Source organism: Balaenoptera borealis (assembly GCF_965194805.1).
Source record: "Balaenoptera borealis genome assembly, chromosome: 3".
NCBI lineage: Eukaryota > Metazoa > Chordata > Mammalia > Artiodactyla > Balaenopteridae > Balaenoptera > Balaenoptera borealis.
Genome location: NC_138866.1, coordinates 15,093,387 through 15,110,133, shown reverse-complemented (window position 1 = coordinate 15,110,133; position 16,747 = coordinate 15,093,387). Strand labels below are relative to the sequence as shown.

At 35.4% G+C, this 16,747-nt stretch overlaps 1 protein-coding gene across 14 annotated transcripts in view; it reads right to left on the bottom strand.

Moving 5' to 3' along the window:
• The window catches only part of EML5 (EMAP like 5), a 162,131-nt gene that overhangs the window by 45,366 nt on the left and 100,018 nt on the right, over positions 1-16,747 (bottom strand). For 13 of the 14 annotated variants that reach the window (XR_014242212.1, XR_014242213.1, XR_014242214.1 and 10 more), the window contains exons 22-27: positions 6,468-6,620; positions 5,612-5,743; positions 4,469-4,557; positions 3,495-3,671; positions 1,309-1,510; positions 473-599 (exon numbers count right to left, since the gene is read on the bottom strand). Coding sequence is in view for 11 of the 14 variants with exons in the window: in XM_082383652.1 (XP_082239778.1) it covers positions 473-599; positions 1,309-1,510; positions 3,495-3,671; positions 4,469-4,557; positions 5,612-5,743; positions 6,468-6,620 (880 nt within the window). In the remaining 3 variants the exon portion in view is untranslated. Of the gene's footprint in view, positions 1-472; positions 600-1,308; positions 1,511-3,494; positions 3,672-4,468; positions 4,558-5,611; positions 5,744-6,467; positions 10,732-16,747 lie in introns of those variants that run through there. The other variant, XM_082383651.1, reaches the window with a different exon arrangement.

Genomic DNA, 16,747 nt, shown 5'->3' with positions numbered 1-16,747 from the left:
ATACAAAGACCAATAATTCCCATTAGAGACAAGCTATACTTCAACCTGCCTTTTTGGAAAAATTTTAAAATAATGACTTTCTATCCTTGATCAAAGGCACATGGATAAAAAGGCCTTTTAAAAATTTAATCATCTCTCTGCTCATGTGCTTCCTAAAATATAATAGGTATTGGATTCAATTTGTATTACTTCTTGAAACCCTATCACATGTATTTATAAAAGTGAGCAAATAAGATTCCTTTAATCATATAGACTTTATATGTAGCATCATTCCCTAAGCTACTTGCAAAAGACAGTGTCATCACCAAAAAGTATTTAAGGACAAACACGCCTTCTAAGAGGTGCTGGGAACTGTAAAATGCAAGAGTACCACTGTTACTGAGTTTTTGCAAAAATTCATTCAGTTAAACAGTCAATTCAAGTTTTAATACCAATATCTTTTTCTTCATCTAGTTTTAAACTTGATTGTTACCTCTCATCAATTGAGGGTTCCTTTTGTTGCAAATGAGGCTTGATTCCAAACACTGGGCGAATATTTGTTGATAAGGCTCTGATGGTGTAACTGATTTCATTCTCCCTTGTGACATCACTGTCATAGCCTAACATCAAAATATAAGAATTATTCTCTATGTTATAACTGAGGACCTCACTTATGATCTTAAAAATTGGATACAAGGATGTTCAACAATATGAAATAAGTTTAATACATTGTGTTATAATCAAATTATGCAATAACATACAGCCAGTATAAATGATGTAGAAGAATATTTAATGATAAAGTTCTCAAAGTATTGCTAAGTGATAATAGCAAGCTACAAAAAATAAACTCAATATGATGTCATTTTTGTTAAAAAAATATAATGTATATAAATACACATACCCCTACGGGTATACCCCAAATGTTAAACAGAGGTTACCTCCAAGTGGTCAAATTATGGATGCTGTGTTTATTTTTTATTGCAAAACATACTTTCTAATTTTTCTGTAATGAGCTGGTATTACTGGTATATTAGGAAAAAAACAAAATTATTTTAAAGTATGAGGCTCAATGCTATAAATTTATTTTAACAGTACTAATTTAAAGTATGATTATCATTCATTGGTAAATGAAGAATATCTAAGTTATTAGTGTATGACAGCCTGTTGTTTTTGATTCACAAAACCAATTCTGCTGTTAAATAGACTGAAAGGACTAAAACCACAATTATTCAAGCATTATTATTACTTATTTAACTTCCACAGTTTAAATCAGTTGTGCTAAATTTTTTCTATGTTTTTGTTAAACTAAAATATTTTAAAACGACATACCCCCATCTTCTTCAGAATCTATATCAGATTCTTCACTATCACAAGGCCTTTTTTCTCGATAGCCCTCCATTTCATTTGTCCAAACCATTAAAGACATATCTGTACCTCCTAAGGTAACCAACATGCTGTCATCAAAAGTCCAGCGCACATTTGTGACATGTGTACTATGGGCCACATATCTCTTAAACTTTCCAAATTTTCCCTAAAGGTAAAAAAAAAATTCAAAAAATCTTTCTGAGAAATTTTATTACTTGAAAACATTGTTATAATTTTGAATTTCTTTCTTAATCTATGATTGGAAATTAATCATTACAAAGGCACCTTGTAAAAAAAAAAAAGAGAAAATACTGAAACTCACTGAAATAAAAAATAACAATTCCCAAACCTGACAAGGACAGGATAAAACTAGTAGTTTTGCACATTGCTAGTACTATGGGCATAACTTTTTTGGAAATCAACTTGGCATTCTACATTGAGAGCATGAAAATGCTGACCTTTGTCTCACCAATCCCACTTTAAGAGATCTATGCTAAGACATTTTCTGTGCAAAAAGTAGTTGCCACAGTATTTACTTATAGCAGTGAAACATTTTAAATACCTTAAATATTCAATAGAGCAACAGTTAATTACGGTGGATATCTTTGGAATAGTACATATCTGTTAAAACAATGGCTATGCAGACATATTGTTGGAAATAGACACAATAACTGGGAAAATCAGGATATAAATGCCTATGTACATACAGCACGGCCATATTAACAAAAAGTAACTAGCAAACATTTCGGTGTATACCCATGTAAATATCTTTCATCGTAGTTCATTAGTGTTTTTGTTTATAAGCAGGTGTTACACATAGGAATGTATTTTTCTTGTAAATATAAAGAAAAATCCAAGTTACAGATACTGGCAACTTTTAAATCTAAACACTAGCATTACCAAATTTCATAAGTAAATTTCAGATCAACATATCATAAGCAGGTTTTAGATGGACATCTTTTCAAGTGTGTTAAAATAAGAAATGTCTTAAATATACAAAACACAGTACTAGCTAAATCAGTGAATTCTTTGGAAATGAAGACTCTTAATAAAAATTAGCTGAAATAGAAGGGGAATCTGTCATCAAAACACTGTAAGAAGGTAGCTTCCCTAAGATTTTGTGGTTCTTGCTACAGTAAGGTGAAGAAGGAATCTGCAGACCAATATCCTAGAACATATTTTTAAGGTTCCTATACCATCTAGAATATTGAGAATGAAGTTTCTGACTAATAAATGTTTTATTGGAACACATTCTTATCAAGAAGGTACTACTACTTAAGTGTATCTAAAACAAGGATTTGTGAAATATTTTCTTGGGTGCCTGAGTTCTCTACGGTGATTTTTAAACTTGTGTTTTCATTTCGATGTTGATCTAAAAATATTCATATGAGCAGTTAATTAAGACCACCATGCACTGAATATCATGATTTCAGTGCCATATTTCAAATTTATATTTATATTCACGTTGATGCTAGATTACAACATATATCTGAATTTGTGACAATTAAGAAATGAATGCATCTATACTTGATATATGAATTTTATTTTTGTGCTAAGTGAAAGCCTAATGTTTCCCAATAGTTTGAATAAAGGAAAGCAATAAAAGAATTTAGTCATCACACAGCGCACAGTAGCATGGGCATGCACATTCCAAAGAATCTCTACAGTTTAGTTTTAGGAAAATAACATCACTCATCACATTAAACCAAAGTTATTTTGATTTTATAGGTAGTGTAATTTATAGTATTTTGTATTTAATTTGTTAGAACATTTTAAATGTTAAAGCTGTAAATATCAAAAGTTTATATTTACTGTTAATGGTATATATTTAATCAAAAGAATACTAAAATTATTTAATATTAGAGCTAAAAGAATGTTTCTTCTAAAAGGGCTATGGATACTACTCAATACTGAGAAACTGTACAATATAATATATAACTTAAGGCATAGGATCATAAATTATAATACTACTTCTACATAAAAGCTATAAATATGATGTCAAGAATAGGAAACGTAATTCTGAACCTTTCATACTATATTACGTATTCCATGTGTAATATTCATATTACAAAAAGAAATGCTGTGAAAGGGCATTACCTTAACCATTTTTATAATTATGATCATTAGGAGAATTAAAGAAAAACACATACTTTAGCAGGATATCTAAATAACTTCACAAATCCCAAATCATCCCCAGTAGCTAGGACTGTTTTGTCACTGGTGAGGCAAGAGGCAGTTACATCTGTGACTTCTCCAATTACTGGCCAAATTCCCTCACAACATAAACCAAGCACACTTGTCCATGATGCCCAACCAATTTTTTCTACCTAAAAAAGAAAAAAAAAATGCTCTAAGGTTATTACATCTAACCCTAAAAAATTAACAACAAAAAATCTGAATATTTTTCTTTGTAATTATATATGTCACAAGTAAAATTAAAATTTTAATAAAAACAGTTAAACAAATTATTAGCTGTCTTGGTTTTGTACCTTCCCAAGTCCACTAGTTCCTACAGAAAAATTTTAACATAACATTATTCAAGATGTATTTATTATATATCCACTGTGTGTTCTAGATGCGGAACGTACAGTGATAATCTATAAGACTTTTTCTGCTTTTAGAATAATCAAGAAATTTATTCCTACACTTCATGTCTAAACTTCTACTAATAGTTTATAAGCATATTTTCCAATAAATCATTACTGGAAATTAAGAATTTTACTTACAGTCCCTCTCCTTATTAAGCTACTTTCATGTTATATTTGTTTAGCTTCTCTTCCTTGACCATGTCAAAAAATTTTGCTAATATTGTCAGCCACAAAACCAAACACATTTTTTTCTTTTTTTTTCCCCCCTTAAACAGGAATTTGCCAATAAGCATCTTGGGCACACAGGTTCCAAAAGATTTGACAGACATGCAGTACTCCAATCTTAGATGGCATGTCTTTTACATGCTATTGCATGCTTCTTATCCTTTGAGGAAAGTAATTAGAGAAGAGCTAGACATACAAGCAAGCAATTTATTCCTTTTCTTAATATAGAATCTCTTCCTTTACCCAGATAGGCATCAGCTTTCTAACCACTTTTAGTCATATCAACATTACAAACACTACTATCTTCCTACCTCTCCACTGGGGATGGTTTGTTTTTTCCCTCTGGGAGCTTCAAAGAATAACTGTTCTTTAGCACCAGTGTTGACCTGTAAAAGCTTTCCTTAAAAAAAAATTTTAAAATATACACATATATAAAATATAAATACATATACAGTTAGTATGATGTTTTACTTTCATGGGAAAAATTAAGCTTAAACAGAAAAACCATTTTCCTCTGCAGTCAACCATATATATAATAACGTAATTAAATTCATAAATGGCTTAATTTGTGTATGTGTGTGTATATGTGAACTATTTCTGTTGTTATACATCCCAATCAATATGGGTTATGTAATTGGTAGTGCCTTTGCATATTCCTATTTGTAAAAATCCTAGAAATAAAATTTGAAACCTTTTTTTAAAGAGTATTTTGTTAAACTATTTTTGGAAAAATTGTAATTTACAATACTAGATTTATATAGGTGACTATCTGAAACAAAAATTCCTAAAATGGAGCATTTAAAATATTTAGCATTTATCTAAAGTATTAAACACTGCCATATGCCACGCATTCTGCTAAAAAACAGATACTCATTAAATTCTGTATGTTATACAACTATGACAATTTTAGGGAATGTATTTTATTGAATGCTGGGGAAATTACATTAAAACTGGGAGTTCCCTGGTGGTCTAGTGGTTAGGATTCCAGGCTTTCACTGCTGTGGCCTGGGTTCAATCCCTGGTTGGGGAATTGAGATCCCGCAAGCTGTGGGGCGAGGCCAAAAAAAAAGCGGGGGCAAATACTATTATTAAAAAAAAATCCTCATTAACATAACTATTTTCCAAAATTTCAGTTACTATTTATATCAAGCTTATCTGACAAAACTAGGACAAATGACTAAAAAGAATTTGTACAATATTTAAACTACTTTACAAATTAAAGAATTTATCACTTACTGTACTATCATTTGAATTACATTAGAAGAAGTATTGAAAAGTCTAAACTCACAGCATTCATCTTTAGGTGTGAAATAAAGCAGTGGAAATCATTTTGAGAATAACGTTTGTTTTTCACAATGCTTTTGAACTCATCTGTTGAATTACTTGTTTCTCTAAAATAGCTATACTAAATCAAATGAAACTTTTATCAAATAGTAAGTTATTTAGAGTCTTACCTCTAACATCCCAATCAATATGGGTTATGTAACTGGTAGCGCCTTTGCATGTTCCTACTCGTTTACTACTCATTACGTTGTATATATCTATAAAGCTATCATGTGATGCTACAGCAAGATATTTCCCAGAACCTGTAATAGAAACATATTTGCTTGAAATTTTCTACCCTTAGAAATATTTTTTACACTCTACAACTAGAGTCAATTTTCTTAATTTTTTTTTTGGAGGAACTCTTAGGTGTTTCCTAAGTTATAACAAGACATACGAGTCAAACGACAAATGGTAACATATTCATGTATATTATAATTAACACAATGAAATAAAATTTTAATGTAGTGAGGTAGTTCAGTGGAAAGAAAATATCAAAAATTATATACAAAGTAATTTTCATATTCTTTGCATTTAACTGAAAAATAAAGAAAATCTCTAAATTTAGAAAAAATATAAGTAAGCCAACATAAGTAAATTTTGCCTTAACAGTAGTAATCCTGTATTATAGGTTTTGTCATTGGTAATGATTATATGGAAATTGAAGAAGCAAAATTAATGTAATTTCAAAAGCATTAAGAATATAATGAAAACAGTTATTCAATCCGTCTTATATTACAAATGAGGAAAATGAAGCTCAAAGAAATGCCTTGGTCCAAGTCACACAGAAAATTTAGGGACAGAATTGGCACTAAGCCAGATATTTTGCCACTGATCTAATATAGGGCTTTTACCTCTCACTATACTGCCTCTTCTAGTAAAAAACTAAAATTCTGAGATAAAATAACAGTTAATAAAAATCACACATTGATACATTCATTGCCATACTCAAGTTAATAATCAAATATGATTTCAATGAAATCTTACCTGGTGAAAATCGAATATCTGAAATAATGTCTTTTCTGTGGTGGAAAGATACAAGATCCTCCAGAGTATCTGCATTTGCCATTAAGAAACTTCCATCATTGAGACCTACAGCTAAAGTTTTACCATCAGGAGAAAAACAGCAACATCTCCCACCTAAAAGAGAAAGAGAGCATGTATCAGGTAATTTTCTTTTATTAAAGAAAAAAGTATATGCTTAAGGAAACTTTAATTTCAAAGAGGATTCCTATATTTATTATGGCTTCTAATCAATATTAGAAAGAAAGAAACATGCAGATAATAAAGTTTTCTATTGAGATCAGTGGTATGGCATTCCAAGCATTAGTTAATACAAACCATTTCCTTTTCTGAATGTAACAAAAGTGAGTACTGATATTTACCTTAAAAGGAATTAAGCTGATGAAAAGAATGAGAGATTTTGACTAACATAAAAAGTCAATCATATATGTGGAAATGTTGTTGTTGTTTGGGGAGTTTGCTACCTTAGTAGTTTCTATCCAACAAATCAGAAATTTAAGAAATAAGGCCATCTTTATAAAAACGCTTTCAAATTAAAAAAAAATCTGACAATAGGCAATTATCAATTTAAGCTTGGAAGATCTATACATGTTTCAAAACTATACATGAAGAAACAGTGATGTTAGTATTACTAATTTAAAAAAAATAAGGGTGAACGCTGTATTGGCAAACACAAAAAATGGGCTTAACTTGATGGCAAGGGATGTAGCAGGCATATTCAAAGCCCTAAGGCTTTTGGAGTCTTGCATAAAGTTTGGAGTGGGAGGGATAGGGTACACCTGTTATAGAATGAAAAGTTATAGAATGAATTGAGAATAAGCAGTCATGTAATTATCAAGCATACATTAGAAATCTAGGATGTGATTTCTGATATTTAAGAGTCAAGAGATGATGGTGACCTGAAGCAGGGTAGCAGTAGTGGAGGTAGCGAGAAATGGTAGGATTTGTATATATTTTGAAGAAAGAGATGGCAGGACCTTGACCAACTGGGAGTAAAGTAGGAAAAAAGAGAAAAGTAGAGGCTATTTTTTCGTTTGATTGATGATGTCATTTGCTGAGAAGGGAAAAACTAGGGGAGGTACAAGTGTTTGTACCTGTTATGAACGCCTGTGAGAAATTCAAATGAAGACATCAAAGAGCCAGTTTGATACATTAATACTTCTCTGGAGTTCAAGGGAAAAGATATATACAGGCTAGAGATATACATAAGGGAGGTAGTAGCACACAGATAGTAGTTATAGCCATGAAACTGGAGAAGGCCTGATATGAATTTATTGCCTCTCAGCTCCAAATCCATCCTTCTTTTTCCTGCTATATGATTACTGGAGCAGGACCCTATAGACATTTTTCCATTGCCAGTTGACTTGGTTTTGGCCAGTAGAGGGTGCTGGAGGGTTCCTGCAAGGCCAAAGAAGAAGGAAGGGACTTTCCTTCCTTCTGTTGTGCTGTAACCAGTGGATCAATTAGGGGACAGGAACAGAGGGGTTTCTCTGCCATCACAGCAGATCTCCTAGATCAGCCCTCCGGCAAGTTTCTTTTCCACTGGCAGGTTGTATGTTCCTGAGGCACCTACGCCCCCTCCAAAGAGATATGAATCTCAGCCTGGGGGAAGAGGGGAGGGTCCGCCCTGTAAGTTCATTCCTTCATCTCTGTCCACTAGCCCTATGGGTGGAAGCTGCTTTCTGCATCTGCTACCTCTACACCCCTTAGAATCCTCTTTCACACCTTTTAGTAGTTAAATCACCTTTCATTAGCTAACACTCCATATTAAATTTTCCCTGTTCAAATTACTGGGGTGGTTTCTGTCTCTGATTGATACTGAAGTGGTACTGAAGTGGTCACAGGAGACAGACCATTAAAGATGGGATTTGCAGAACTGGTTTAGTCATGCCTTTCTTTGGGCTTGAGCATAGTGCTGAGCCCTTGCCAATGGGAAATGGGATGCTAGCAATCCAAGGTATGCACTGGCATAACAATGAACTAAGCTATCTCCTGTGGTTGATTGTGAAGTATCCACTGAAGCTGAGTGCCTTGGGAGTCCAAGAGGCTGCTGCCCTTGACCATTACAACAATAATGGTGACCACAAGTTCTGTGTTTGTACAAAAGATTACACTGAATACACAGAGCATTTACAGAAAGAAGTAACAAGCCCAGGTTCTTTAAACTCTCAGCACGAGTCATGGTCTGAGTAGAGAACTTCCATGACAAACCTAAAAGAATTTCTGACAGGGCTGATACTGCTGAAAATTTACAATGTCAAGTGAATTCACAGACTCACCAAGTTTTCTTGTGTGAAAGTTAGGCCGCTGACTGGGAAGAGAACCCTTAACCGTGGAGTGGGAGCATCTGGCTGGACTCAGACAAAACTGAGAATCTTGAACCTCTGAGTTATTTGGAGTTTCACTGGCCAATGCAAATAGCTTCCTCTCCAGTGTCTGAGAAGACTCACCTTCTGAAACAGATGTCTTGCAGAGGATGCTTAACCTTCTGAAGAACCATCACAATCATTCCTTTGCTGTCACTAGACCCCTAACTCGGATCAAGTCTCAGCATGCCCTAAGGCAGAGGTTGGCAAACTTCTTAAAGGACCAGAGGGTAAATATTTTCAGCTTTGCAGACTACTCAACTCTGCTACTGTAGTGCAATAGCAGACCTAGACAACACATGAAAGAATGAGCATGGCTGTGTTCTGATAAAACCTGATTTATAAAATCAGGAGGTGGGCTGGAGTTGATGTATGCGCTGACCTCTGATATACAGGAAGAAATCCAAAACCCTAGGGAGGTAAGAATGTTGGAGTAAATTTTTCACATGCAAACTGCATACCCTCCCATCAATTACATCCCCTGAAAAAGTCTAGAAAATAGTCCCTTCATGAAAGCATTGAGAAATACATTAAATAAGGGCAGCACCTGCATCACTGAAAAGCTCTGTGACTGTCCTCCCATATAGGTCAGGAATGGGAAATGTCACCATTAATATGGGCTCCCTGATTCAAAAGATAATCCTGGAGAAGCAGAGGTCAAGCAGCAGCACTTAACCAACAAAAACAAGGTAGATTCTTTTACCAAAAAGGGCAGCAGGGATGTACTAATAATCAGAATATGTTGGCCTGTGGAGATTTCTGTTAGTGGCTAATTAATCATGGTGTCTCCAGGAACGAAATAAGTAACTTACTAGATTAGTGTTTGATCTATAAGTAGGAAAAACTCCAGACCTGGTGGCTAAAACACCTGACTTAAATCACCACAATGGAGAGTCACAGTTTCTCAACCAGTTTTCAGACCTAAGCCAATTCATATACTCAGAGCCCACTGATTGAAGGCAGACCAAGTTCCAATGAGGAAGAACCCTGTAGCACTGTCACAAGTGCATAACATAAATCTTTCTCCAAGGATCTGTGGCCACTTAGTAGAATTACTGTGAACTGAAGGAAAGGAAAGATCCAAACTTTCAGGAATTACTAGACATGGGCTCTGAACTGACACTAGTTCTTAAGAACACTAAAACCTGCTGTTGTACAAGCAGTAGAAGTGGGGCCTTATGGTGATCATGTGATAGATGGAATCTAAGTCCAATTTTGAATCATAGTGGACCCAGGTGGTCTGTGGACCCCACCCAATTCCTGAATTTGAATAGATATACTTGGCAAGTTGTAGAATGCTCTACGGCTGGCTCTGTGATCCATGGGGTAAGGGTTATTACAACAGGAAGAACTAAGTAAAAAGCCCTGGAAATTCCTCTCTCTACTAAGACAACCAGAAACAAAACCATAAGCCTGAGAATTGCAAAAATCAGTGACATTACCAAGGACGTGAAATATGCAGGGGTAAGAATACCTATCACATCATCTTTGCTTGTTTGGTCTGTGCTGAAATAAGATGGATTTTAGCTAATAACTCTGGATAATAAATTTAATCAGGTTATGATTCCAATTGAAGCTACTCTTCCAGATCTTTACTAGAACAGATTAACACAGTCCCTAGCATTTCGCTGCAGCTATTGCCCTGGTTAATGCTTTTATCTCCATACCAATTTGTAAAGACCACCAGAAGCAGTTTGCTTTTACCTGGCTTGTATCTGTGGACACCTTCAAATCCTTGCCTCAGGGCTATTTCAACTCTCCTGTTCTTTGCCATAATACAGTCCACAGAGATCCTGATCATCTTGACATTCCATAAAACATCTCAATGGTCCACTACATTGATGACATTATGCTGAATGGATCTGGGAAGCAGGAAGCAACAAGCATAATACTTTAGATGCCTTAGTAAGACAGAAGTGAATCAAGACAGTGGCAGATAATTCCCACAAAAATGCAGGAACCCTGCCACCTCAGTGAAATTTCTGGGGATCCAATGATCTGGAATATGCCAAGACATTCCCTCCAACTGAAAGACAAGTTGCTACACCTCCCATCACCTACCACGAACAAAAGGAGCAGAATGCTTGGTAGGCCTTTTGGGAAGCAACACGTACCACATTTGAGTGAGCTGCTCTCTCCATCTATCAAGCCACTTATAAACTTTCAGTGGGGACCAGAACAAAAGAAGGCAAGCTGATCTTCCACTTTGGTCTTATGATCAAGCAGATTCAATGACACTCCAAGTGTCTATGGTAAATAGGGATGCTGTATGGAGCCTATGGAAAGCTACCAAAGAAGCATACTTCGGACTGGGAGAAATTCCATGCCCTCCTTTACAGATAACTATTTTCCTTTTGAGAAGTAGTTTCTGGATTGCTACTAGGTCTTATTAGACAGTAAGTAAATGCCTAACTATGGGATATCAGGTGACTGTATGTCCTGAGCTTCCTTTCATGAACTGAAAGTTACATGACCAACCTAGCCACTGACTGGGTGTGCACAACAGCAATCTATCATCAACTGGACACAGAATAGAAAATACCAGGCTTAGAGAGATCTGGAAGTTACAAGTAATTTATATGAACAGGTGGCTCAGAATCCTCCAGCAATAAATCCTATAGTGCAAGGCCTCTTCTCTCTCTCAATCTACACCTATGGCCTCATAGGTGTTCATTATGATCAGCTGACTGAGGAAGAAAAAATTTGAGCCAGACTTACAGATGTTCCTACACAATATGTTGGTACCTGCCTGAAAGCATCATAGCCCCACTCAGGGGTGACCCTGAAGGGCAGCAGTAAAAGTAAAACTTCCCAGTGGGCAGCCCTTCAAGCAGTACATCTGGTTTACCACTTTTGTAGTGAGAGACAACTAGATAGACAGATTTACACTGATTCATTAGCCACTGTTAACTATTTGAATGAACAGTTAGGGAGGGAAGAAACAGGATTGGAAGATCAGAGACAAGGAAATCTAGAAAATAGATTTGTGCGTAAAACTCTCAGAAAGGGCATAGGCTGTGAAGATTTCTGTGGCCTAGGGAAAGCCCAATAAGGGCATCCACTGCAGAGGAGGCTCTCAATAATCAGACAGACAAAATAATATGCTCTATGGACATCAGGCAGCCTCTTTTCCTAGCCAGCTAGCACTTGCTTAGTGAGCCAAAGGTGGCAAGGACAGAGTCTATGCTTGGGTTAAAAAAACATGGACTTTTCTTTACAGAGGCTGATCTTGCTACCACTACTGCTGAGTGTCCAACCTGCTAACAGTAGAGACCAACTGAACCTCTGATATGGCACCACTCCCCAGGGAGACTAGCCAGACACCTGGTGGCATGCTGATTACATTGGACCTCTTCCATTATGGAGGGGACAAAGAGTCATCCTCACTGGAATACACATGAATTTTGGATTCACCTTCCCTATTCACAGTGCTTCTGCTAGCACCACCACCTGTGGACACACAGGATACCTTATCCACCATCACCGAATTCTGTGTTTCTGATAAAGGAACTCATTTCAGAGCGAAGGATATGCAGCATTCAGCTCGTACCCATGGAATTAACAAGTTTTATCACATACCCTCATCGCCCACAGAGGGCTACTAACAGAATGATGGAATGGCTTACTGAAAACTAATTTATAGCACCTTTTGGGAAACAGTATCCTGAAAGACCAGAGTTTTGTCTTACAGGATGTGGTATATGCTTCACAGCATAGACCATTATATGGTGCTGTCTACCTCACAGGCAGAATACATGGGTCTGGAAATCAAGAGATGGAGGTGGGAGTGGTTCTTCTCACTATTATATCTAATCATATCAAGTATTTTTGCTGTAAGCTTCTTTGCCATAGACATTTTGCCGCAAACATTTTTGGTACATAACTAATTGACTGTGAGGCAATTTTGCTGTAAAAGATAAAATAACTGGTTGACAGTTTGGTTTGACATACACAATACAAAAAAATATGTATGATGATGATTTCTTATTTTGAAACACACTACATTGGAGGAGAAAGAGGCTGAGGGCCTGGAAGGCACAGAGTTGAACCCACAATTCCTATGGAAATTTATAATGTCTATCAACAGGTGTGTGACAATCCATGCTCATGGATTAGTAAAATATCTACACTACCCTAAGCAATCTAGAGATTCGATGTAATCCCTATCAAAATTCCACTGGCATTTTTCAGATACAGAACTAATAATCTTACAGTTTGTATGGCACTACAAAATACCCCGAGTAGCCAAAGCAATCTTGAGAAAGAACAACAAAATTGGAGGCGTCGCACTCCCTGATTTCAAACTATATTACAAAGTCATAATAATCAAAACAGCATGATATTGGCATAAAAACAGACGCACAGATCAATGGAACAGAATAGAGAGCCCAGAAATAAACCCACGTGCATATGGTCAATTAACTTACAAAAGAAATCAAGAATGTACAATGGGGAAAGGAGAGCTTCTTCAATAAATTGTGTTGGGAAACAAGAACAGCCACATGCAAAAGAATGAAACTGGACCACTATCTTACACCACACACAAAAATTAACTCAATATGGACTGAAGACTTGAATATAAGATATGAAACCACAGAACTCCTAGAGGAAAACTTAGGTGTTAAATAAGCTCCTTGACACAGATCTTGGCAATGATTTTTTGACTGACAGCAAAAGCAAGAACAACAAAAACAAAAATAAACAAGTGGGACTACATCAAACTACAAAGCTTCTGCACAGGAAAGAAAACCATCAACAAAATGAAAAGGCAACCTACTGAATTGGAAAAATAATTGCAAATCATATATCAGGTAAGGGACTAATATCCAAAATAAATAAAGAACTCATAGCACTCAACAGCAAAAAAACCACATTGATTTAAAAATGAGCAAAAGATCTGAATTGACATTTTTTCAAAGAAGACATACAAATGGCCAAAAGGTACATGAACTGATACAGAGAACAGATTAGTGGTTGCAAGAGGGTAGTGGGGGGTGGGGGTGGAGGAAAAAATTCAGGTTTGATTATAGTTAAAAGCTAAAGCCACAAATATGAGTTTTTAACAGGAATTTTCCAATATGTCATTATACAGAAAAGTGCTAAGGCTGGCAAATATTTGGAAAATACTGACTTTACATACATTAAGAATACAGACATTAATTCATGTTGTATATTTATACTTTGGTTATTCTATAACTAGTTACCATAAAATTGGATTATTTGGCAATATTTTCATAGGATAGTTTACATTAACTATAATGACTTAGGGCTTCCCTGGTGGCGCAATGGTTAAGAATCCGCCTGCCAATACAGGGGACACGGGTTCGAGCCCTTGTCTGGGAGGATCCCACATGCCGCGGAGCAACTAAGCCCGTGTGCCACAACTACTGAGCCTGCGCTCTAGAGCCCGCATGCCGCAACTACTGAAGCCCGCGCACCTTGAGCCCGTGCTCCGCAACAAGAGAAGCTACCACGATGAGAAGCCTGAGCACCACAATGAAGAGTAGCCCCCGCTCGCCACAACTAGAGAAAGCCCACGTGTAGCAACAAAGATCCAATGCAGCCAAAGATAAATAAATAAAATAAATTAATTAAAAAAAAAACTATAATGACTTAGTTATAAAATGTTAAGCCTCAGGACCATAATACTTGCATGTTCATTTTCTGAAGAAAAGTATTTACTTACTGAATGTTTGAAAGAGATAACTGTGTTTTATAATATTTAAACCACTATGACTTCAGTATTTTGTTATAATTACGTCAACCAGTATGTCCCTTTAAGGTTATGAACCATACATGTGTCCCTTTAAGGTTATGAAAATCCACTTGTCTTCCTCTTGAATTAATGATGATGAAGTAAAAATGAAATGAGTATAGAAGAATATTTAAAAACAAAAATACAGAATCATGACTTTTCTCTACAACCTAATATAAAGATCTACTCCTAGAAGGAGCCAGTAATACTGGTAGACAATTTTTCTGGTCTGATATAAGACATAAGTCCAAAGATTCAGGAAACACAACAAATCCTAAATGAATAAATAAATAATAAACCACATACATGCACAATGTTATTAAACCTCAGAACTGTAGAACGATGTAAAAGAGAACAATGGAAACAATAGGAATAATAATTCTGAATCAAGAACTCTAGAAGCAGTTAAATTAGCATTCAAGAATGAGAGTAAAAAATGAAAACATGTTCAGACTAGTAGTATACCAAGGGCAGGGCAGTGGAAACAGTTCCCCCTGAGGGGCAATATATTGCCAATCAAAAATTTTAAAACAACAATAATAAAACTGAATAAAAATTTTTTTGCTTTTAAAGAATTGCAATGTCAGTGATAAAATATTTCTGCTGCCAAAACAGACCACTCCCACTGTCCTATTCTTATATGCCACTGGTTCAACCAGAGGAAGATGAGAGAATTTCTAACAAGTCCTTACTATGGATATTCTAAAACTGTATTTTAGAAGAAAATGACAAAAGAAAAAGTTTGAGATACAAGAAGAAAAGGTGAACAAAGAAATGCATAAGCATAGATAAATCTAAATAAACACTTACTGCATGAAACAATAATAATGTCCAATTGAAGGGAGGTTTAAAAAAACAGAGATCCTAAAAAAATTACACTCCTGGGTATTTATCCGAAGAAAACAAAAACACTAAGTCAAAAGGTATATCAACCTGCATGTTCACTGCAGCATTATTTACAATAGCCAAGATATGGAAACAACCCACGTGTCCACGAATGGATGAATGGATAAAGAAAATGTGGTATAGATATGTCTGTATGTATATACATATATATGCATACATACACACTGTAAGATTACTCAGCCATAAAAAAGAATAAACTCTTGCCATTTGCAACAACATGGATGGGCATTGAGGGTATTATGTTAAGTGAAATAAATCAAACAGAGAAAGAGAAATACTATATCCCACTTATATATGGAATCTAAAAAAAAAAAGCTCAAAGATACAGAGAACAGACTGGTGGTTGCCAGTGGTGGGAGTGGGCAAATGGGTGAAGGGGGTCAAGAGGTACAAACTTCCAGCTATAAAGTAAGGAAGTCATAGACATATAATGTACAGCATGGTGACTACAGTTAGTAATACAGTATTGCATACCTGGAAGCTGCTGAGAGAGTAGATCTTAAAAGTTCTTCTCACAATAAAAAAAAATTTGTAAGTATGTATAGTGATGTTATTATGGTGATCATTTCACAGTATTTACAAATATTGGATCAATATGTTGTGCACCTGAAACTAATGTAAAGTTCTATGTCAATTATATTTCAATTTAAAAAAAGAAAGAAAATCTGATAGGTAATAAAAACAAGTGTGTTCCAAATCTGACTGGTCAGGACTTCCAATGGACTTGGGTAGGAAAGAATTTTTTGACACAGTGGTTTTCTGTGCACAAAGAGGTGTGACTGTGGTTTTGAAATCTTACTATAACCCTTCACACCGAAAGCTCATGTACAAAACCACTGGTAATTCTCTCCAGTTTTTCAGAAAAAAACAAAGGAGTACAACACACACACACACACACACCCCCAGAGAATGAAAATGCTGAACATCAATAACTCAAAAAAAAAAAAAAAAAAAGAAAAAAGAAAAAGAAAAAAAAGGGAAGGACAGTGACTAGGGCTCTAGAGTTCTGGAGCTTGTGATTAACTCCAGGGTTTTAGTTAAGCATACACGGTAAATATTTAACAACAGCCCTAGAAAAAGAGAACAGACTTCTATTGACTTTTAAGTCAATAAAAGGAAGCAAAAATAAATCAACTGATTGAATTATAACATGTTACCTAACTTCAACTTGGTCTTTACATTGCTAGCAATTCTTACTTTCATCTGCTTAAGCTATC